This window comes from Melitaea cinxia, chromosome 12, assembly GCF_905220565.1.
Source record: "Melitaea cinxia chromosome 12, ilMelCinx1.1, whole genome shotgun sequence".
In the NCBI taxonomy this organism is placed as follows: Eukaryota; Metazoa; Arthropoda; class Insecta; order Lepidoptera; family Nymphalidae; genus Melitaea; species Melitaea cinxia.
In genome coordinates, this window is record NC_059405.1 from 1,873,090 (window position 1) to 1,898,993 (window position 25,904).

General features: G+C 32.3%; 1 protein-coding gene across 1 annotated transcript in view; it reads left to right on the plus strand.

Moving 5' to 3' along the window:
• The window catches only part of LOC123658635 (muscarinic acetylcholine receptor DM1), a 102,967-nt gene extending 83,515 nt beyond the window's left edge, over positions 1-19,452 (plus strand). The window contains exons 3-5 of the mRNA XM_045593999.1: positions 13,815-13,923; positions 18,161-18,336; positions 18,666-19,452. Of these exons, the coding sequence (XP_045449955.1) occupies positions 13,815-13,923; positions 18,161-18,336; positions 18,666-19,452 (1,072 nt within the window). The remainder of the gene's footprint in view (positions 1-13,814; positions 13,924-18,160; positions 18,337-18,665) is intronic.
• The last annotated feature ends 6,452 nt before the right edge of the window (positions 19,453-25,904 follow it).

Here is a 25,904-nt window from a genome sequence, read left to right on the forward strand (position 1 = left end):
GATCCAAAGGATGCCCAAAGGGGACCCAAAGGATGCCCAAATGGGACCCTAAAGGGGAATTTTTTAGAGCTCAACTATCCTATGTCAATAAACTGGTCAAATGGCTGGTTCCTTACGAATCTTTGTCAGTAGATAGTGAATTGTTTAACATACTGTATTACTATGATTGTCTTACGCTTCAGCCTTTAATATCTTACTACTGGGATAGGGCTCCTTCCCCATGTAGGAGAAGGATCAGAGCTTGATCCACCACACTGCTCCAATGCGGGTTGGCGGACATATTCCCTACTATGAGTAACGATCGCTATCAGGTATACATGATAACAACCGGGACCGACGGCTTAACGTGCTCTCCGAGGCACGGTGGGAAGACCCACACGGACTGCACAAACACCCAGACCATGGCAAACACCGGTATGGCCAATACAAATGTTTGTCATCTGCGGGGATTGAATTCGCAACCGCAAGCGCAACAGGTACAATCCATGGCTGTGACCGTTGCGCCACCGCGGCGTCTTAAGCTACACTAAAACAATGATCGTTGGTTCTCAAACAAAAAAACCTACTTCAGTTCATATAGAGAATTATAGTTATAAATGATAATCCAAAACGTTCTCGTCCGATCTCGTTCATCGTTAAATAGGACCGTATGAAAAGCACAAGCATTTAAAAAAAGAATTGAGAAAATCTCCTTTTTTTAGTCTGAATTAAGTTTAGTTTTAGTTCGACTCTTTTTGAAGTGAGAAGTTAGAGTTAGTTAAATGTAGTTAAAATTGTAGTGAAATGTTATTCTCGTCTTTGTTCCCTTATCGTTACTTTTTGCTTGAATTTTGCTTTATCGCAGAAACCTTCGTATGTCAGTTCAACAATTTTTTATATGTTCCTAATGGATAAGTAAAGGAAGATAAACGGGATGAAAGTTTGTCCCTTAAAGGGACGTGAGTTACTTTAGAAAAAATAGAATTGTCCCTGAGATGTTGCAGATGGGATATTTTATGGGAAGTGTTTATCTACTTGAGCATAAGATATAAGAAGTTTTAGTTGTTTTTAACCGAGTTCAAAAAAAAGGAAAAGTTTTTCTTTGTGTTACCTCATAACTATTTACTGGTGTTATTTGGATGATTCTTTTTATAATCGAAAGCTGGCTCTTGTCATATGGTCCTCTTTGAATTTGATAGAGATTTGATACTTCTTTGTACTTTTGATTTGTGTCTAATAATGCGTATTAAATTGATTATGCTTTCGACTACCGACGATGTTGATGCCAATCTTATTTTTTTTTGTTTGCAAGCAAACTAAATTACTAATTTAAGAAATTTAATGTATAATGTAGTTAAATAGTAAATGTATAACTTTTTACAAGTAATTTTTTTGTAACTTTTTTGTATGAAAAATTTCGTTTGAAATCAAGTGTACACTTGATTTCACGCTCTTCTTGCAAATAGTTATATTGCAAGGCGTCAAGGATGACAAAGCGTCAAGATTCCATCATCCCAACTCATTCAATGCCCAAACCACAGTAAATTGGACAAATATAAGATATATCTATAATATAAAAATGAGTCGCTGAATGTGTTGCTAAGCGCAAAACTCGAGAACGGTTGGACCGATTTCGCTAATTCTTTTTTTAAAATATTCCTTGAAGTACGAGGATGGTTGTTACGGAGAGAAAAATTCTAAAAAAAAAATTTACATTTCCTGAAAAAGTCTAAAAACAACACTTTTCTATACTCCCATACAAAAGATTTGTGATAATACTTAAAAGTCAATTTGAACTTTAATACCATACGATAAAGTTTGTGTTAGGTGAAACGAAGTTCGCCGGGTCAGCTAGTTTCTGATATAAATACATATTATAATTTCGCGACTAATTTATATGTCGTGCTGAGTGAAATAATATATGCGTATTTGTATAACCAGGTTAGAGTAACCCCCAATAATACATTTTACATTTAGACACATACACACGCATACTATTTATACTTTCCCGTGCACTGCTGGTGATGACATCTAAAATAATTAATAATTTTGATGACGGGTTGACGCAGAGGTTACAGCAACTTTTGCAAGCGGTCGCAGGTCGATCACGGTACTATAAATACTGTTATAATATGTCGTAGTCTGAACAATTGAGTATCTGTTTTATGTTCTTTGAGAGCAGCTATCCCCGATAAAAAAAAAACGATATCTGGCTGAAAGTGGTTGACTAAAAAAACGAAAAATTATTTGTAAATTATAATATAAATATCCTGCTCAAAATCTAGAACTTTCCGTCTGGGGAAGAACCTCGACTTTATCACAGCTAAATAAAACTGCTTTCAAGCAGTGTTGTATTCTTGTGGTGAGTAATGTTGCCAGAGCTCCTGGCGGAACATTGGGGATAGGGTCGGCAACGCGCTTGCGATAATTTTGGTGTTGCAGGCGTCTATAGGCTACGGAAATCGCAGCTACGCGCAATTTATTTATGAGTAGTTAATTCATTAGAATAAATAAAAAATAAATGATATCATTATTGAAACGATTATCTTAGATAAAGTAAAATTTGAAATTCGAATTATGTATTTTTATTATCATGTTAATGTATATTGTAGGTTTAATAAAGGCGATATAGCAGTGTAGAAAATCGTGGACTCACATAATGAACCTAATTTTTTTTTACATGTTACAGAATCTTAAGCAACCGCTGTGAATTTTTCAAAATACTTTGTCATTTATTCGTTGTAAAATTTAATTTAAAATATAATAACAAATACATAAATTAATTAACAGATATGTGAATAAACGTGGCTTAGAAACAATTGTCAATTTATTTTCTTTCATCATCCAGTTCTAAAATTCAAATCTCTTTCAACAATTACAGATTTATATTTGTTTCACTAATTAGCTTTGCTTCTTGATTAAGAGCTTTGAAACTTCAATACTAACGAAATTAACGACTGAGTGAATGATAAGAATTAAAGATAATTAATGACTAAAATAAGATCAGCGATTGGTCACAATGGACAGAAAATTAAGTAATACACTAATTTTGTCTAGACAGTCTGGTTCTTTGGCAAAAATGGAGTAATTACAGATATTTTCTTAGGTGTAGGGGTTGCAAGTTGGGATCCCGTAATCCAGCATAATTTTAAGCTCGCTCGATCCTAATCTAAGTTGTGGATTAACATTAAAAGTCCCAGTTACATTTAAATACTTTGCTTCAATTTATACACTGTTTTCGTTCTGTCGCGGGTCCAAAATGTTGTTCATATTCTACGTTATTAAAATTTTAAAAAGCGTAATATTGTAATACCTAAGTAGGTCACGTTTGGTGTGTTTGTTTATCTACTTATTTCATTTGGACAAACAGTAGTTGCTACATTACAATTTTCACATAAAAATTATATTACAATTGAGCTTAAATCCGCAACATTTTAAGTTGTCAAAACATGCAAAAAAAGAGATGTAACACTAGTATTATTGAAAATATTATATCTACAAATTGAAATAAAGATGAGTATAATTAAAAATAGATGTAGTAAAGTTAAAAATAAACGTAAACAGCAAACACAAAAATTATTTATAAGTAATTAATTCCTCAACAATCCCAAAACAACTTTTTTGAAAGCAGGTAATTTATCATCAAAAACATCCACCTTCTTACATATATTATTATATGTCTTCGATATACGGGATATGGCAGAATTTTTTTTAGGTTACTTCTGGCATTCGGCTGATGCAACAAACCGCAATTGAAACGAACTCAAGAGAGCAGGAAAATTAAGTTTATTTCTTAGTATTTTGTAAAGAAATATCGTCGTGCAGCTTTCTGCGCGTCGATAGGCCGTCCATTTTGAAATGTTTTAATCTATTGACATATGAGTGCGTTGCGTTCGTGCGTTATAACTTAAAGCGCTGAAGTGCTTTAGTTTTTAAAGGTATCTATGCTTTTTATGTAGTATAATAACAGTTAAATCACCCTGTAATAAATAAATTATTATCACATTAATTGCTACAGCTAGTACAGCTATTTTTTTTCTATAAATATATAAACATAAATATCTAAAACACACACACACACACACACACACACGGTCGTCTGTTCTTAAAGTAAGCAATTTAATGCTTGCGTTATAGGTAATAGCCTACTGGTATAGCTACATATTTTTTTCGATATACCTACAGATAAATACTACATATGTAAATAAATATATATTACACCCAGACTCGGGGTGGGAATCGAACCCACAACTCTCGGAGCAGAAAGCAGGGTTAGTACAAACTGCGCCAACGGGCTAGTCAAATATTTATCTTTATTTTATTTTCTTAATACGATAGTGATTAATCCTAGCACCAAAATGCTGCAACTTAGAAAGCTCTAAGGCTGATTGAAAAACAGGAAAACCAGAAATGGTTGTTGTATTAGCTGTCATGCTCGTCCCAGATCAAGACAAATGTTTGTGTAGGCAACACAGATGTTTGTCTTGGTCCGGGCGTTTGTATTTATATTGTGTATTTCCCGAACATCGACTCAGACATTTATTGTACCGAAATCTTCGTCGTCGTTAAAAAACAAGTCCTTTTCACGAAATTTTCAATATCAAATATTTCGAATATTCGTGTAACTCAAACGGTTCGTAAGCTAAACGAAGCGGTTTTTGAATATCACAACCTAGTTTAAGCCTGCCTTTTATTTTATATTTAAATATATGTATAATTAGTAGTTTAACATCTAGTAGTCATCATTTGTTTAAATAATTAAAAACTTTTATAACGTTGAGGTACTTCCTCTTTCGGTCTGCTTCAGATTTATCATCTGCTACGCTTAATGAGATGATTAATATGTATTTGTGTGGAGTTCTAAACACAAAAAATCATATGCCGTTTTAGGTTTCCTTCTTTTACTTATCCATTGGGAACATATAAAAAATTGTTGAACTGACATACGAAGGTTTCTGCGACAAAGCAAAATTCAAACAAAAAGTAACGCTAAGGGAACAAAGACGAAAATAACATTTCACTACTAACTAAAACTAAACTTAATTCAGACTAAAAAAGGAGATTTTCTCAATTCTTTTTTTAAATGCTTGTGCTTTTCATATGGTCCTATTTAACGTTGAACGAGATCGGAAGAGAACGTTTTGGATTATCATTTATAACTATATTTCTCTTTATGAATTGAAGTAGGTTTTTTTGTTTGAGAACCAACGATCATTGTTTTAGTGCAGCTTAAGACGTCACGTTGGCGCAACGGTCACAGCCATGGATTGTACCTGTTGCGGGTTCGATCCCCGCACATGACAAACATTTGTAATGGCCATACAGGTGTTTGCCGTGGTCTGTGTGTTTGTGCAGTCCTTGTGGGTCTCCCCACCGTGCCTCGGAGAGCACGTTAAGCCGTCGGTCCCGGTTGTTATCATGTACACCTGATAGCGATCGTTACTCATAGTAGGAATATATCCGCTAACCCGGATTGGAGCAGCGTGGTGGATTAAGCTCTGATCCTTCTCCTACATGGGTAAAGAGGCCTATGCCCAGTAGTGGGATATTAAAGGCTGAAACGTTTTAGATTTTATAAATGACAACTTCGACTGGATAGCTATTCCGCCATCGATCGGCTTTTTAAGTTCCAAGATGGTAGTGGAACTGTGTTACATTTACTGTTTTTGATACGATACTTTGCCAAAATAATAAAGGTTTAAATATTTTGTTCATGATCACAAGCTGGTTAATTAAATTTTTACTGACGAAGTTTTTACGATATATTTATGTTATTACAACAAGTAAAGGAAGATAGATATATATATGTATATATATATATATATATATATATAATTGTAATTATATTTTTTCTCTTACAATCTTAATGTAAAAATTTTTTTGTCCTCAGAACAATGTTTTATTTTTCTGTCCTGACAATAAAATAAAAAGGTTCTAACTAAAAAAACAGTAACGAAATATAAAATGAGTGTTGTGTTTTGTATATATAGGTAGATCTCAATATGTCGCAAATAATACCACACTATATTATTCCATCTACACGAGCCGTCGTGGCAAAAATCTCCATAATATATTTTATGCGGTCTTTACCTTGGGGTGACGGTGTAAGTTGGGTCAGGACTTTGTCAGAATTTATTTTACTTTTCTTTGATGTCCTAATACCCATTAAATTGGTACTGGACTTTTAAGTTGTCACAGCATGATTTAATAACGCGTGCTGCCTTTGCCATTATAACAATTTCTGAAACGTATCTTGATATGGTCGGTTGTTAACTTTTTAAATTAGGGCACAGCAGGATATTCTTGTCAAAATCTGTGGTAGTCTGTTGTTATCATAAAAACCTGATATCCTTACTCTTGGTAAGCAAATTATTTGTCAATCCGCAGTGAAAAGGCTTAGCAGATTAAGCTCGAACCCTTTTCCTTTAAAGAAGAAAGGTATTTGTCCCTATCCCTTATCTTATAAGCATTGGAGCTCGTGATTGGAGCGCACAGACTTATTTTCCTACTTATAATATTTATAAAAATATTAAGTATTATATATTATTATAATTTTAATATTATGTCGTCGAAGGACAATATAATAGCGAAAAATTATCCCAATATTTTTACGGAAAACAAAACAAAAATAAATGTAAATTGCCCTGTCAGTACAAACGATATAAACTGACGTGAAACGTGAAAAACGAGTCGCTTTTGCGTGTCGATTTTTACGCAAACAACGCATAAATACGGCAATTAAATGTCGCTGTCAAAACTGTCAGATGTAATGTACCAGTCTAAACTAAACATTATTACGTAAGTTTATAAATATGCAACGTTCAATGTAATTAGCTATTGTTAGTTTATATAATAATACTAGCTGACCTGGCGAAGTTCGTATCACCTTATTTTTTTCTGAAATATAATAATAACATAATATATCAAAATAAAATATAGCCTATCTTTTAAGTGGGATAAAACTGCAAACGGTGTGCAAATTTGACTAAAATCGGTTAAGTAGTTTAGGAGTCCATTGAGGACAAACATTGTGACACGAGATTTATATATATTAAGATTTTTATTTTTTTTTAACTAAAATGATATTATGTTTAGTATTATTGAACAATTGTTGCAGACGTGTGGTTTCATGCATATCTACACAATCATTTATTTATATATAATACTACAAATAATTTATTTTGTTTATAAAATGCAATGACTTAGTATTTTCGTTTTATTTTTGATTCTATTCTTTATAGTTATTGTAAGAAAATATCTTCTTATTAAAGTGCCAAAAATTGTATAACAGGAACGTGTTATTTTTAAAATTTTCTGCGTGTTGAATTTTGATTAATTATTACTTAAGTTATTTTTAATTGACAACAATCGTAAAATAGTACTCTTTAATTTTTTTATTATTAATATCTTCATTTTCATTCATTGGCCTTTGTCCGTCTATTACAGACGATTTAGACAGTGTCAGACAGACACTGTGTCGCCTAGGACACACACTCTTCAGGCAAACGCAAAGTTGCCTAAGCTCTGCGCCACCCTCTCTACCTCACTAGCTGGGCCCACAGGAACGACGAGTCGATACGTGTGGAGCCAGTTCGGCTGCAGGAGTCTTTTGCATTTTAGAGCTATGCCACGAATGCTTGACGGAGACCTATTCCGGGTTTCGAATGAAGTTTTCCTTCTCCAGGACCCTGATGATTTTGAGTCAGGTTTATCTCTCGGTAACCTTTTACGACCCCAATGGGAAGAAAGGGGGTGGTGCTATTCTACTCGGCCGACACCACACGGCATATTGTTATTAATATAATAATTAACTATAAACGACTGATTATCTTGAATATATAATTTTAAACAATAACTTAAGCTATATTTTTAAACATTTATTTTTAAATGAGGCTAGGGCAAAGCAGGAAATTTCCGTGCTCAAAATCTGGAGCAGCTCGACTGGGGTAGTACCTCCCTTACAGAAGATCACAGCTTAATAACATTATTTTCAAGCAGTGTTGTGTTCTTGTTGTTGAGTAAGATGACCAGAGCTCCGTGGATGACCAGATGACCAGAGCTCCATTGATGATGGGGTCGGCAACGCACTTGCGATGCTTCTGGTGTTGCAGGCGTCTATAAGCTATGGTAATCGCTTACCATCAGGTGAGTCGTACGCTTATTAGCCGACCTAGTTATATTAAAAAAAAACAATAACTCTGGTTTCAAACGCGTAAGGTTAGTAAACCCTTATGATTTTGTTGAACAAAGAAAACTCCAAGAAAAACTTGTATAATATACAGAAAATAATTGTATTTTCTTCTACTTTGTCTGTGAAGTTGCAAGTACTCGAGAAAAACCATTACTAAAACCAACTTCATAAAATTATATTCACAACAAAAGCGCAAAACATTGTAAAAGAAACATACATACCGTCTCAGCCGAAAAACGGTTTTCATCCACCTTGAAAAAATAACCCTTCACGACGAAAAAAAAGAAGTAGAAAAATTTCTGTCAGCGAAAAATAGTCTCTAACTTAACAAATATACAGCATAAAGTTACTTGATGTAAAACACTTTTAGGACCTTATTAAACTTCTGAGGCGCAGCAAGCACTCTTGCGAATTTCTATCTGTTGCATCGACTAAAGAATCATCACAGCTATTGCGAGTCAAGCATTTATCGTTCTTCTTCTGTAGATCTTTAAGTCGAATTTCGATTGTCGCATATCTGAATGGACCTCGGATATGTGAGAGATTTTTCCGCAAGTCGTCCTGCGAATTTCAGTCTTATTAATGAGTGGTAAAGTGCATTATTCTGGAGATCGTGTATGAAATAAAATGCTAGATTCACGACATTCGTAAAATAGCCGTTCAGATACTTGCGATGTTACTTTTAATAAGAAATTAGAGCTTCGTCTCAGAGGTATTCTCTCTGCTCTTTGTTGCGTGATGTTATTTACAGGCAACATTCTGCGATCCAATTCAACACTGTAGTTTCATGAAGCTTTTCTTTTTAACCGAATTCCAAAAAAAGGAGGAGGCTCTCAATTCTCATTTTTTTTAAATGTATGTTACCTTAAAACTTTTTACTAGGTGGAACGATTTCGTCAATTCTTTTTTTTAATCGAAAGATATTTCTTGTCATGTAGTCCCTTTTAAATGTTATTGAGATCTGACACGTACTAGTTATATTTAATAACTAGTTGTGCCCGCGACTTCGTCCGTATTGAGTTGGCCAGATTTCCTGAGAGGGATTGGGGGTAGGGTCCGTAACACGTTGCAATGCTTGTAGTGTTGCAGGCGTCTATAGGCTACGGTAATTGCTTACCATCAGATGTGCTGTATGCTTGTTTGCCGACCTAGTTATATAAAAAAAGAACTTTGGGGATTCTATTTGCTGAATCTATATTACGAATCTAGTGTTAGCTTTATATTGGCTACAATCTGCTTTTATAAAATAATGACTCAAAGTAATTAAAGCAAGTTTAATAACAAACATTTTGATTTAATTTAATCATCATTATCATCATTACAGCCTATACAGTCCACTGCTGGACATAGGCCTCCACAAGTTTACGCCAAAAATAACGTGAACTCATGTGTTTTGCCCCTAGTCACCACGCTGGGCAGGCGGGTTGGTGACCGCAGGGCTGGCTTTGTCGCACCGAAGACGCTGCTGCCCGTCTTCGGCCTGTGTATTTCAAAGCCAGCAGTTGGATGGTTATATAATAATTAAATAATGGTTTTATTAACCATAATTACAAAAAAAGTAATATCTTTACCAAACAAAATAATAATTTTTAAACGTATTCAAATTCAATTTCTTTATATTCTTTATGGACATTAATTCAGTCCTAAATAAAAAACGTAGATTTTATGACTTGGTAAAGTTATTATTTAATCTTAAGTTACAATATTAAAATAATTAAAATTCAGATAAGGATTACAAATTTATTTTTCTAATTGCAGTACCTTCATATATGCAAACGAAAGAAGCAAATTTACAAACTATAAAATATTAGAACAGGTGTTAAACCATAAATTCTGAACACTTCGCGTACCGCAAAATGACGCTAGCTTGTTCAAAACGTAATCAATGTACACTAATTACCTTATAAACTAACTGCGCACATAAATCTCAGACTTTAAATTAGTTAAGGAGTTGGGAGATAAGGTGGAAGATGTTTTAGTGGTTACCGCAGCGTACAAACTCCTCAAAGTAGTAAGACATTACTTTTATGATTATGTTTAATAGTGATTTTTATTGGACGTCGTAGAGATGACCGTACATCATTATTAGTAGTTAGTTCAATTGTAATTAGCAATTTTATATGTTCTTTTAGATAAGAGACGGGTTTCAAAAACAAGCATAGTCTTGTCTGATAATAGGTAGTATCGCCTACGACACCCAGGGCATCAGAAGCTTGATAACTCTACCTACTAGTTTTTCTTTTATATATATAACTAGGTCGACGAACAAGCGTATGACTCACCTGATGGTAAGCGATTACCGTAGCTTATAGACGTCTGCAATACCAAAGCATTAAATCAACGGGAACACAACACTGCTTGAAAACAGTATTATTTAGCTCAGATCTTCTGTAAGGTTGAGGTACTACCCCAGTCGGGCTGCTTGATATATTGAGCAAAACGATTCGTAAGGAAATCAACTAAATATAAAAACAGAGAGCCATCGAGCATAAAATGGTTTCCTACTACAAGTTAAGGGGCTATTCATAAATACATCTCACGGATTTCACGATCTTTTACCTTCCAGGTCACATTTATGAGACCCCCTACCTTGCTTGACGTTTCGCAATTTACATTTTGCAAGTCTGGTCACACAATGTCACACTTTGTCAAACCCCTCTCCGCTTATCACATGACGTAATTTATGGATCATATCCTAATCTATATAAAGAAAAATGAATCCCCAAATGTATATATGCGCATAGCTTCCTGACGACCGCCCCAAATTGGAGAATTCTTTTTATTTGTGTTCTTAATTGTCAAGAAAAGTGTTTATACGACAAAAAAGTACTTTATATTTTCATAACTTGTCGTATCGCCTCGCGTTGTCGAAGTTTTCGTTCACTGACCCACTGGCAGGGAAAGTATTTGGGCACGATTCGGTTTATCGGAGATTGTCAATATGTTATTGTGTCGTTTTGCATCGGAATTGGCGTGTGTTAGAGCGTATGCTATCCACACACAAGCTGCAAGTATAGCTTCTGCATTGTAACGCATAAAATACGCACAGCGTTTCCTCCGGTGAGCCGACCGCAACTACCAATCGCGGTTTTGCAAGTGTGTGACCTGATTTGCTTACGTGACGTTGCATTACTACAATCAATTATGTATTAAACATTATTAGCAATTTTTTTTACTTCGATACATAATTTCACATGACACTAAAAAATATATATTTAGCCACAATTTTTCTGAAACCCTAAAGCTACAACTACTTAATTATAATTGGTTTTTAATTTGATGTCTTATGTAGCCTCGTCAACTTATTAGATGTAAAGGAATATTTACCCTCTGCTCAATGGTTAACTTCTTCTAACTTTATATGACTAGCTGTGCCCACGACTTCAACTACGTAGAATTTAACAAAATAGTTATTGTTTAGTTTGCAGAGTTTTAAAATAAATAAATTTCTAAAATAAAAGTAGCCTAAGTTACTTCTTGGTCTCTACATCAGGTATCTGCCAGTAAATTTCCTGTCAAATCGGTCCACCCGTTTCACCCTGTTCAGAGATTAACTGGAACAAACAGACATACAGACAGACAAAAATTGTAACAAATGTTTTATATGCATATGCATTTAGTAAAAAGTGGTTATTTTAATATTACAAATAGACACTCCAATTTTATTTATTTGTATAGATACAGTATATAAAATTCTTTTACCTTACCCTACCCTACTAAAAGAAAGCGAGTATTCAAATTTTTTTTTGTAAGAAAGCTTGTAAATATAACATATAAAATATCATGAGTGAACCGGAAGGACATATAAAAAAAGATGCAATTTAAATGTCTCGAGCGCAGGACTAATCTGGAGACGATTTGGGCGGGACTAATTTCCACTTGGAGAATGGAAGTTACTGTACTTTGCTTAAGTCATGAGCGATAGCGATTTATAAAACGCATCCGAAAATGTAATATGTACGTATATCATGCATCGTTTAGTTACTAAAATATCATGAAATTTCTCAAACTGTATTTTATTTTCCAATGTGCATGAAAATATAGCACGTATTAATTTTCAAGCATTGCCGGTTTGACAAAATCAACACAGGAGGAATACTAAAATTTCACTAACATTTATAATATTCATCTAGCTATAAACTTAAAATTGTATCAAGTAGTAATATTTTGCTACACCTAAATATAATATTTTGAACGATTTAACGCTAACATTTTTTAATACTAAAATAAAAAATTATTAAATACTAAAACGCTTTCAGCTGTATTTTAGACCAGATTCAGAATCGCCTGCACTCTGGCATAATGCCAGTTTCTGCTCCACGTCTATTCATCTCGCCTTATGTGCTTTTGATTAACCCATAGCTCACGCGTATGTGACCGAAATAATTATATACTTTCATACCTAGCAAAAGGCTAGATATTTCTTGCCATGTAGAGCAAGAACTTTCTTAATTTATTGTAATTGTGTCTTTTTAATATTTCCTTGATATAGTCATTACATTCATAAGGAAGCTTGTGTACATAGTAACTTATTATTAGTAACATCAAATGTTACGAAAATCTACTTTACCACCTCCTCCTTAGATGATAAATTTCGGAAAATCCTGTCGTTTATCGTATAAAGTCAATTTCAAAATTTCAAACTTGGAAACTGTATTTTTTTATGTATTTACAAATAATAGTACACATATTACTGCAAATATGGCGTTGACGTCAAGACATAGTCGTTTGGATAACGGATTAAGTTCAACTAGTTGACAACCGCGGTTTCACTAGCGTTGATTTGAAGAAAAAATAGCCTTCTTTCTTCTTAAAGCATACCTAACCTTCCTTTTTAAATAGTTTAAATTTTTAAGTTGTGAATGCCGGTAGAGCAAGCAATTATCTATATAATGATATACAATTTATGTGGAATAACTATGAGATTTTTTCTAAAAAGGGAGGCAAACATCTTAACCTTTGTGTTTTAATATATATAATGGGATCAGAAAATTCAGATGTGCTATTAGATAAACAGTGTCCTTACTTATCTTTCATTTGTTCACCGTTGACCACATTAAGTTTTAAAATAAATAATAACTTAAAAATTAAACACATCTCTGCTATGAATCTATAATATCCTCGTAATGAATAATGCCAATGTTCTGTCAACCAGCTAAAAATTTATAGTGATTAATATTTAATAGGATGAGATTGAAGACTTGACTTAAGTCAAAAGAAAAAGATAAAATATTAATGTATTTTATAAAATAAATGTGTACTAAATTAATTATAAAAAGCTTTTCAAGACAAAATCATGACAAAATATTCATTACTTTTAAAATTTTTAATGATCTTACGTTAAAACTGGGCTCAAAAAATAATAAATAAAACTATATGTTGATAAAGGCATTTATATTTTTTTAATTTAACAATCTTCAAAAAAGGTGAATAACCAAACCAACTTTAAATTTTCTACTAGGTATAACGATTTTGATGATGTTTCATTCAAAGCTGTAGCTTGTCCTGTGGTTCCATTTAAAGTTGAGTAAAATCTGAGGAGTGCTTTTTGATTTGTGTATTGTACTTTACTTGTCTTGTTTATGAACAAATACTACATCATAAGTGTTAATTTTCAATTATTTATTTAGTTTTTTCTGCGCAGTGACGAGACTCGAGAAGTTGATGGTCGTACGAGGTCTGAGTCTGGGGACGCAGATTCTGTGTACCACGTCAGAGGGGCGTTGCATGACGCACGCTGGAGAGATCACCAGGTTTGTATCATGTAAAATATTACGAATTCAAATTTTTCTAAAGACGGCTAGATAGATAAAAACTGTGACGGTATTACGATAAGTCTACACAAATTTAACGTTGGTAAATTAATTTTCAAAAATGGTGAACAAAAGAAGGCTTGTATTTTTCCCATATGTCTCACGAGTTTGGGGCTAACACGGGTAAAGTCACAGATTTAGAATATTTTGCTCATATTAATACAAATAATAACAGAACTGTGATATTTTTTACACCAATAGCCAACAAACGATTAGCATCGCTCATATAATAGAAAAAGGATCGCCTGAACTAAATCAAAGTTTCAGATATCCCATCACTCGTTGTTTTTTTTAAAAGGATTACGTTGTATGACTAAGAGTGGGAGAGGCGAAAATAGAAGGCGATGTGAGGACGATTTTGGTTTCCAACTCCCTCATTCACAGTACGAAATGCAATTCACTTAGAATTTCCATTAAAGTGAAGTACTAGCCTGCCTTGTTGAATCAGCCACATAGGTACGAACTGTGGTCGATTTGAAACAGCTTAACTTTAAGATAGAGAATAATCTGCTGATTTAAATTAAAGAGTAAAGCTATCCACACAACTGCGTAATGGTAATTGTGTGTTTATTCAAAGAACAATACTTCAATAGTAATGAAATAGAGAGGAGGATCTCTAACATGGAAAAAGTTGCCTATACCCATCATTAAGATGTTACATGCTGATTTAAGCAATCAATCAATCAACGAAATAAAATTAAAATGAGCGGAAAAAAAACTTACATATGGACTAGTATTGTATTTAAATATAGTTACGAAAATCAGTACAAAAAAGTTTAAACAATTTATTTCAAACTATATATTGAAAATATTAAAGGGAAGTGAAGTGAAAATAGCATAGAAATTAATCTCACAACTTCTTCTTTTTACAATCCTAACCCCATCCATAACTCAGATGTCGACGCTAATCAAATAATTGCAACCAGCTTTACAACTCAGACTATTCAAAATTGATAAGCCAGTATAAAGACAAATATTATGACTCTACAATGAAACAAATATTTGTCGGCTTGATCATGTGACTTAGAGCTTATCAAATTCGTTTGACGACAAATATGTACAGGCTGTAACCAATTAAATTGGTTTGACAATCTTGTTGGTCAGTTTTCTATAAATTACAAAAATACACAGTGTACGATAATAATCTACGTAAGATTGCCGGTGGAGGCTGGATGTGGTTTGCGGAAAACCGGGATGTTTGCCGCGAACTTAGGGAGGCCTTTGTCCAGCAGTGGACTGCGATAGCCTGACATAAAACCTATAATATTTGATGCTGGGTCAAATAAATTAAGTTTTACGTCCCGCACAAGGGAGAGTGCCACTGATCCCTCACATCTTTGTTATTTATATAATAATCTACCGAATATGCTTTGACTTATCAATTCATTAATTTTGTCTTATTTATTGCAGTAATTTCCAGTAAATGTTCTTCTTATAAACAACTTAAAGCTCTAAGTTTCGAGCTTTTAATAGATTTATACAAAACGGACATAAATTTTACTTTCCTCTACTCACATACTACTATATATATTACTTCCATGTCACTTTCCTAGGAATTCTTAGAAATATCTAAAGAGCTGTAATAATGAGCAAATGAATTAACGTAATCAAAAACATCAAAGGCCCGAAGCCAATGTTCTATATCTATACAAGCATAAGTGAATAAGTAAGAATTCTCTTTTCAAGTTGTATTGGAAAATGAAAAAGTGACATTTTTTCAACTTGCCGATATAATACGTTATGTCTCCGACAGACGACTTGAGTTCACTTCTTAACGACGATAAGCGTTATATTAAAATATTAAAAAACTAGATGACCCGGTGAACTTCGTATCACCTACGTATATTTGTGAAAAGTATAGACAAAACGCTTTCTGAATCATCTATAAATGTTTGACAACCAATTGACTATGATTTTTACAAATCATCAAATTTCACAGCTAGGAACATTTTGTATTGGAAAATTTAACTGACGTTTTTACTATTTTCCGTTACTTATTATTTATGTTTTTCATCGCTTAAACCTTCCCTGAACTTCCACAAATATTTCAAGATCAAAACCAACCAAATCGGTCCAGCCGTTCTCAAGTTTTAGCGAGACTAACGAACAGCAATTGATTTATATATAGAAGATAGATAATATGAAATATGTCTAGTTATAATTCATAAAAATAATAAAAGTATAAACAAAAAACCTAATTTGTCGATTGCTACTCATATTGATACATTACTAATTTAAGCGGCTAAAATTGCTATTAACAATTACACTCAGCGTTGTTTCACACGAGTAAACTCAAAAATTCCCGTAAAATTTTATAATTTCAGGTGATGTTCGACAATCGATAGTCGGGACTATGCGAATGACTTTTCTTTCACCTTAATAGGTCATAACTTTGCTTCAATTTATGATCGTTAACATTTTTATTTTCAATTAACTCGTCTTTCTTACCTAATCGTATTTGATTCTGTCGTTGAACTATCCGAGTAAAGCTTAATGTGGCATTATGACAGCTCAGCTTATCTGATTTCATTGTTATGTTGGTTGACGTGCAACGGTGCGAAAGCTTAGAGTTTCTTTTGAGGACGGGTAATTTTTTTCTAGAACGATGCATAGTTTTGTATATCAAAAATACTATGTATATTTCTTTTGAAAAAAAAATTGTTAGTAAAAAAAGTAACGTAAAGCAATCGTATGCGTATGTCTTTTCGATTATATCATATAAAAAAATGAAAAATCCAAAAAGGGCACGCCTCCACGCTCTCTAGTATTTTTTAGCAACTAATGATCGACCGTACAGTGATTATAAGTTCGATTAGTTGATTTGGTTCTTACAGATAAAACCAGACGGCTCTGATTCATTATTTTAGTATTGTAAAAATTAAAAATTATATTGAAAAAATTGAATATTTTTTTAGACTTGATATTTAAAGTCCGCGATTCCTATATTTTTCATTTTGTGAGAGAACAGCCTCCTCGTTAGGCGTCAGCAGTTTACAACCATTTCATCTGATATTTAATATTCTGAGATATACGGTTTAGTTTTAGAAACACAATATTTCTTAGTTCACGTCAAGTTTTAACTTGATCTGAAATATTTGATGTTATTTCTGTAATGTTTGCTCTGAAACCTGTGTACGTACACTTCATCATTGGTACAGCTGTTACCAATTTGCCAATGCGGAAGTTTCTACAGCAACTTTCTCTTGCGCGATAAATTTGATTAAATTTATATGACTTACGGCTTTAATATCATAAATTTAATTTGAATCGTCAAATTGTTTTGTTTTTGTTTTATATTTTTTTATCTCTGCGAAAGTATATCTGTTTATAATTTATAAGACTTTTTTTAATTATTTGACGATGACGTGTATTATAGTATAATCTGTATTTTGATATTGAAAAAAGGAAAATTTCTGCAATAACGATCTTTAACGTAATTTTCTAAGATTATAATAATTTGATTTTTTAAAATTATCTAATATTTCATTGTTGCTTATTTAAAACATGTAGTTCTACTTTTTAAACGTAATAAAAAAGCTAAGGAAATAAAAATTCTGAATAATATTTATTTTTTTTAATCGAATTTAAATCGACAATATACTATCCTAAATAAGCTGGCTTTTATGGCTATAGTAAAATAGAGCAACAAAATAAAATACAACATAAACGAGACATAGCCAAATCATAAATCTTTTTACAAGCGTTTATATTTCTATCAACGTCACTCCTATTATAACGACGTTAGGTTTATATTCAAATGTGGCGATATATTTTAGTTTAGGTTTCGGAATTGGCGATATTCCAAAAACTGTAAATGCTACCGGAACGTTAGGCAAATGGTAGTAACATTGAGCCACAGTTTCTGAGCCCCTGTTGGCAACTGATTTTGTTATCTGATCGCCAAGGTGTGTATCTAAGTATTTTAATTTGTTCCTCTGCCTACAGTTGTAAGGAATTGACGCCAGAAAAATTTCCAGTCTACCTATCGAAGAGACCTATAATTCTGGCAGGATTTCAAAATATAGTATTTACTTTAGCAAGGGATTAAACTGTCAGGATTGTTTGATATTTCGAAAGTAAATATTTCCTATGTACATTTTTTTCACATTCTTAATGCAGTATTTATTAAAATTTCAATGTTTGGCTTTAGGAGTTATTCAAATGGTTTTTCTCATAGGGTGCATCATCGCGACAGCCAAAGCGTGGCTGGATGGCTGTCAGGGAGTGGTGTGTGGCATGGTGGCATTCGGGGAGGGAAGATCTAGAAGACACTGAGCCAGAAGAAGAACCTTCTGACCCTGGGTACGCGACACCGGTTTCAGTTGAAACGCCACTTCAGAGTTCGGTTTCGAGGTAATAGCAACGCTATTGAATATTTAAATAATAACAAGAGCAGTAAAAATATGTTAAAACTGATAACAAATTTATAGAATTCTAGCGACCCGCCCTGGCTTCGTACGGTTGCAAAAGCCGTCAGTGTTCCTCTACTATATTATGCATTTATTATACATATAAATCTTCCATTGGAATCATTCTATTTACTAAAGAAAACCGCATCAAAATCCGTTGCGTCGTTTTAAAGATCTAATCATACATATAGCGGGAAGTGACTTTGTTTTATACTATGTAACGATTTATTCGCATATCACTGTGTATATTTAATTGTTTCTTTCTTGTCACAGATGTACTTCGTTAAATGTCATACGAGATCCGTATGCTGGACGTGGTGGGTCTGGAGGTTCGACTGTGGCAGATGGGGGAACGTCGCCTCTACGGCGAAACTTTGAGCCTCCTGCCCCCATACCAGCAGCAAGGGACAGTCGCTCTCTTCCCCCCAATACTAGAATAAACGCTTCTACCTCACCAGTGCCAAAATCTGCATCTGCTGATTCTGTGTACACTATTTTGATCAGACTGCCTGATGCGGATACAGAAAGACCTAGTATTAAGATGATCACAGAGGAATCACCCCCAACAAATGCGCGAACACACTATCGGCCCCCTGCAAGAGGGGATTCAGAACTTAACTTGCATCCGGCAGGTCATCCAGCATTAACAAGAAGAACGTCACACATACAAGATGTTCGAATACCTCTAAACGCAAAAATAATTCCTAAACAATTGGCAGGTAAAGGTATAACTTCGAAGCAACCGAAGAAAAAGAAAACTCAGGAGAAGAAACAAGAGACGAAAGCGGCAAAGACGCTTTCGGCCATTCTTCTGTCTTTTATCCTCACTTGGACGCCTTATAATATTCTCGTGTTGCTGAAACCTCTCACTGCATGCACTAAGTGTATCCCGGACGAACTATGGTCCTTTTTCTATGCTCTGTGTTATATAAATTCAACGATAAATCCAGTTTGCTATGCTTTATGCAATGCAACTTTTAGAAGAACGTATGTTAGAATTTTGACTTGTAAGTGGCATAACAGAAATAGAGAAGCTATGACTAGAGGAGTGTATAATTAGTGATGGTATGAACATTTTAAAATAAGATAGAAATAGAATCAACATCGATGCCAAATAATAACGTTTTGATACCAAAATAAGTAATTGCCCAATTTTGGTATTGAACAAAAATAAATACGCAATTTTAACAAATTTGACTCATTTTTATTGTTGACGAATTACAATTTTGATATTTATAATCCCGATTGAATATCTATTTCGAGTACAAGTTTTCTTTTACTATCAGTCGTCGTCAAGTGAAAACAGGAAAAAGGTGTTACTTTAAATATCTTAAAGATTTTCATTTAGATCGTGTTGGAAAAGACCATTTTCAGACTAAATTGCTTCTTTGCGTGTCGAACGACTTTACTCAGTTTCTATTTCTGCACTTTAAAGTCTTTTAAAATGGAGTATTAACATTGTATTCCTTAAAATGTAACGAAAACAATTTCGACCGTGTTTCGAAAATGTCTCGGATTATTTTTGCGCATTCTATTATGTTCAGTTAGTGAGTTTGATGTCCCGTCCATTGTTAATCTTATTTGTGTTTTATATATTTAGTATCCTTGGATACCTTGGCTATGTTATTTTTTTTGGATTTCTAATCTTCTGTTGTAAGAAGATCAATATTTAAAAAAATGGCTAAGAAATTATTGGCGTATAAGAGTGAGTAGAGTGTAGCTTAGAAATATCACAATAAACGTTGTGAAACACTGTAGTATTTAGTCTCGATTTAAGTATTTCTCTAGTCAAAGATTTCTATGGTGTTCTGGTAAAGTGTGAGCTTGTAGGGTTAAAATTGACGAATTTAGTGCATGAGATAAATAAATTTGTTTTGACGTTTAATTTCAAATTTAACGTCTTTGATTTGAATCGAATATTATCTCTAATTTTTTCTATATTTTATTTTGTCAATTTATGTCCATCTAAATGACCTGCACGTTATTTTGAAAGGTCGTAATGACGCGTTGACGCGTTTGTGGGTCTAAGTATTCGAGAGAGACTTTAGCCTAGATTTTTCAATCTCTAGGTGTTTAAACATTCGTATGTTTTTTGTAATTGTAGAAATGTAAGCAATATTGGAAAAGTTTTCTCGTCAAGTTTTGCAATTTTAATCGTTGTTGTATTAATTTATATCAAGAGGTGATTTTAAGGGCATATGTTGATATACTGTGCTAATGTAGAATTTAATATTTTATCCTTTGCAATTTATAGATTTTGAAATTTTTTCGTATTTTTGATTATTCTGGGATGTAAGTACTTATTGTATAATATTTGAATCACGTCTTCTAGTAAGCTTTCATACAACGACTTGTAAATTTTTTTATGTGGAATCTACATAGTTAAATTATTACGTCTTTTTCACGAACGTCACAAGTTCTATTCGGTGTTAATAAACAAAACGTGTTTGTCTTTTTTCATAATTTGTTGTGATAAATGTCATTTACTAAACCAGAATGGATATTTACTAAACATGTAACTATAACGGAGAACATAAATTGTGAAATGTAAAAAAGGTGGTGCAATTAAATGAAAATATTTATTTTGAGATAAGGCGATTACACGCTCTTAAAGATCGTACATTGATAAGTAATACAACGTATTAAGTAGACGAAAAAAATCAACAAACGCACTAGTCGTCACTACGATTTTCGAGGGTGTCCCTCGATTTCTCTGGGATTCGATCATCAGATCCCGGTGTCCTTATCATGGGATATCTCCTTACCAACAAAAAAAGGAATTATCAAAACCGGTCCATAAACGGCGAAGTTATCCCCGAACATACATTAAAAAAATATATATATACAGTCGAATAGAGTCACCTCCTCCTTTTTAAAGTCAGTTAAAAAAAATAGTCATTAAAATAACTTATGTTCTCAGTCATAGACAGAAAGACAACCTAAGAATTATATATTATATAAATGTGTCAAATAGAATATATAAACGAAGATTAATATAAATATTCTAAATTTGGTGTTTATTTAAACGAATAATATATGTAAATATTAAATTTAATTCCTTGCATAGTATTTGTATTCGCGTATATTATAATGAATTATTAATATATAAATAATATACATAATTTATTAAAAATGTATAAGTCAGTGTCGTGAAACGTTCCTTTGTCGATAAGATTTTATTGAATTATTGTATTCTATACGTAGTTATATAAATACATAATAAAATTTAAGGTTTAAAGAGTTTTTATACGAATAAGACGAATTACGCATTTTTTATTATATTTTAATTGTTTTTGTTTAGTTTTGTATATTTATTTTCCATATTAAATGAAGTTTATTACCTTTTTTTAGGAATTTAATAATATTGCTAGTTCTATCACATTTTTTATTATTATAATGAAACGAATTTTTCGGATTTTATCGAGGTTTATTAAGTTTTTTAGATGCCCGACGTTTCGGATACTTTACAGCAACCATGAGTACGAGAGGATTTGTAATTAGTTTTTTTAGTTGTCGTTTAGACTGTTACATTTTTTTTATTCTTCTTTTATTTTTATATTTTTATCGAGTTCTAAGTAAATTTTTTTCTGTGCCATATTTTTATATAATCCATATATTATTATTATTTTTATCATGAAATGAACGACTATGAGTACGAATTTGGGTGAAGAAATTATGAATTAATTCACATATTAGCTGTGCCCCGTGATCGCACCCAAATCTTAATCGGAAAATAGATTATCCAACACAAAAAAGGTTTTTTTAATTCGAGCCAGTAGTTTCTGAAAACAGCGCGTTCAAACAAACAAACTTCAGTTTGGACTAAGATTTTATAGAAATACTAGTGACTCGGCAAACGTTGTCTTGCCGCTAAACGCTATTTGAAAATAGGGGTTGGTGGTAGAAGGGCGATAATTTAGGGTTGTATGTATTTTTCAACACCAAAACATAATAAAATAAAAAATAAATAATTTATCTAAAAATAAAAATTAGGGGTGGACTACCCTTAACATTTAGGGGGATAAAATAGATGTTGTTCGATTCTCAGACCTACCCAATATGCGCATAAAATTTCACGAGAATCGGTCAAGCCGTTTCGGAAGCGCGAGAATTTTATATATTAGATGTTTCTCTCCCCGTCCCGTTTCTATTTTCTTGTTTTTTTATTAAGTGTTAGTTTTGATTCAATGGAAAAGCAAATGCTTTGAAGGCAGAATTAATTTAATTTAATTTTAAAAAAGGTTAAATTATTTAGGCCTTTTTAATGTACGTTTTTTTTTCATAACAGTTCATTAATTTTATTTAAATTTTAATTATTATATAACATTAAGAATGTACTTATATGTATAATTATTAATTACATCGTTTTTTTTTATTCGTAGACAGTATTAAGAATGCGTAATTCAATGTACATTCACTATTTTAATAGATCGAAAATTATTACAAATATTTTTGCGTTGTTTTTATCTAAGGTTTATTAAAATTTTTATACGTAATAATTGTGTATGCAAGCAAACGAAGAAAAACCGACTTCAATTATATCGACAAGTAATACAACGTAGGTAGACGAAAAAATAGTCAAGTAAATACGCATTATCAAAGATTACTCCAAAAGTTGTAATTAGATCTCGATGAAATTTAAATATGACCACATGATAAACACCGGCTTTCGATTTAATTAAAAATCATCAAAATCGGTTCATACAGTAAAAATTATGCGGATTTTTGAGAGTTTCCTTCGATTTCTCTGGGATCCCATCATCGGATCCTGGTTTCCTTATAATGGTACTAAACTAAGGATATCTCCTTTCTAACAAAAAAAAAAAAAAAGAATTATCAAAATCGGATCATAAATGACGGAGTTATCCCCGAACATACATAAAAAAAATATATATACGGTTGAATTGAGTAACCTCCCCTTTTTTTGTAGTCGGTTAAAAATATAGAACAAAAGTGATTTCTGTACTTTACACTATTCGATAATGTAATAAGTCACCTGACGCTCTTAAAAATGTGTACATTTTGCAACTTAAAATAGGAAAAATGTTAACAAAAAAGAAATTTAAAAGTAAATAAATGCAAAAAGGTAAGAACAGTCATGGGCGTAAACACAGACAAAATGAGGCGTTTGCCCCACCTTGACTCGAAGCTAATAAAATAATTTTTACACTAAAATTTTAGATTAGCCAAAATTTTTCCAAGCTATTATTGAAATAGTTTAGCTAGTGATGATAAATAATTTAATTTTTAACTATGCAGGTAATTTTTTTTTGTGTTTTTATCCCATTCTTTACAAAATTCTGAATACGGCCCATGTGACCAGGACAAACTAAAGTCGGTTTACGCTAGCAGGCATAAGTTTTCCACATCTCGTCTATACGACTAATGCCGTTGCAAAATAGACATCTACTCTGTCATTTAATATAGCAATTACTGAATTTTAATTATTTTAATTGGACTAATTACTTAAACCAAAGATTAGGTGAGCCACTTTTTAATTATTATTTTTTAATTTGTAATAACTTTCGATCACATACTCTAAATCCTATTCGTATTACCAATGCGCACAGTAAAATACTTAGAATGTAATTTTAATAATATTTTACGTACGTGTTTGACATTTTACATAATTTTTTTTTTTGTAGATACGTTAGTACGTAGTTTTGTCGATGTTATGGCTAATAAGCGTATTTATTTAACCGACCAAAACAAAGAGCGTTTATTAGTCTCAATGTTACTAGACGTAGAAACATGGAATTTAAATTAAGTTGCTATTTCATAAAATTATAATATTAATTATTGTTAGTGTATAATTTTGATCATTTCACAGGGAATGTGGCGTAGAAGACGCAACGTTGATATTTGAACGGTTCTGAAGCTAGTAATGGTTAAATTACTTTATAAAATATAATAAGTCGATGTCACATGAAAATACAAGCAATATTTTCAAATTAATATTTAATGCATTCGAATTATTTAAATGCTATTTTTTCCATGAACGCTCTAAAGCCGTAAGCTGTTTAAACAAATATTGTTCACAGACTATCTGTCGGTCGATAATTAAGTCCTGCTTGTTTTTGTTCTAATGTATTGATTCGTCTGATGGTCACCGTTTGTTTCCCGTTGAGACTGACTAATATATCTTTAATTTCGACAGTTACAAACTAGTGTATTCTAAATATATTATTTTATGGGTTTCAGGTGTCATATATTAATCACAATGAATTATAAAGGTTCTGATAAAGATTACAAAAACGCTAGGAGCTCGAAAAGTTTGGCATAATCGCTGCCGCGATTCTTCTCGTAAAAAAACGTAACTGACAGCTAGTTTCAATATTTCTATCTATTTATGAATTTGCTTACTAGAGATAGAATTTGACGTAAGTTTCAAAGAAATTGTGGCAAAAATTTACTAGGCAAAACCACAGACAGATAGATCATTGAAAACCTCCATTTGATATCAACCAAATGTCGACCGATAATAATCTGTGTTTGCGTGAACCGTAATAGTTTCATAGATAACAAATTGTATTAATATATAATTATATGAAACGAATCCTAAAGTACCTACAAGTTACCGTTGAGGTGAGATACAAGTGTTAGAATTATTGTCAGGATATAATATCCGGCTGTGATCACATTCCACAAAATATATATCTGATATATTATTATTATTACGACATTATTTTTAATTCAACAACGAAATAATATGTTATAATTTAAAATATTTAAATAAAAAGTGTTTTAGAATTGCTAATAGATGCAACTCGTTTAATCCACTGACGCTTTAAAACTAAAATAATCTATGAATTCCGGTTACTCACCGGTTAAAACCGGTTTGATAAGGTTCATAGCAAAATTTTGTCCTAATTTTTTTTATAATTTATTGTGTTCTAAGTAAGGAAAAAGGTTGTTTGTACAACAACAACTAAAGATATCATTTTTTATTTTCTTGTTATTACTTCCGTATCTGATGCTGTTTTTGATCAAAAATTCTATCTTAAACATGTCTTGGTCAGGCAATGTTTGTATTTTATCGTTATCAAAATGTACAAGAGTCATGTTATTTTTACGTTTACTAGATTGAAAAATATATAGGGGAGAGTCTGTTATTTTGGACCATTTTTTAAAAAATGCGGTTTTAAAATGCTTCTTTGAAAAAAGCACAGACAACAGCTGTATTAAATGAAACTATATTTATTTGGCTTCACATATAATTAATAAAAATCAACATAATTTTAGCAACACTCAAGATAATTATCATTTTATGAGATCAGATATTTGTTTCAATTTAACCAACCGGTAGGATTAATTGGACCACGCGGTTGGTAATTTGGACTTAAAGAAAATTTACCTATAAAACTAAACAAAAACACTTTTAAGAAAAAATATCTTTTGTACTACAAACAACAACGATAGCAAATCTAACTTTGACTAAAAATACTTTTACAAAAATAATCAAAATTCTGAATAAGTTTGAAAAAGATTAATTCAGACAATCATCACAAACAT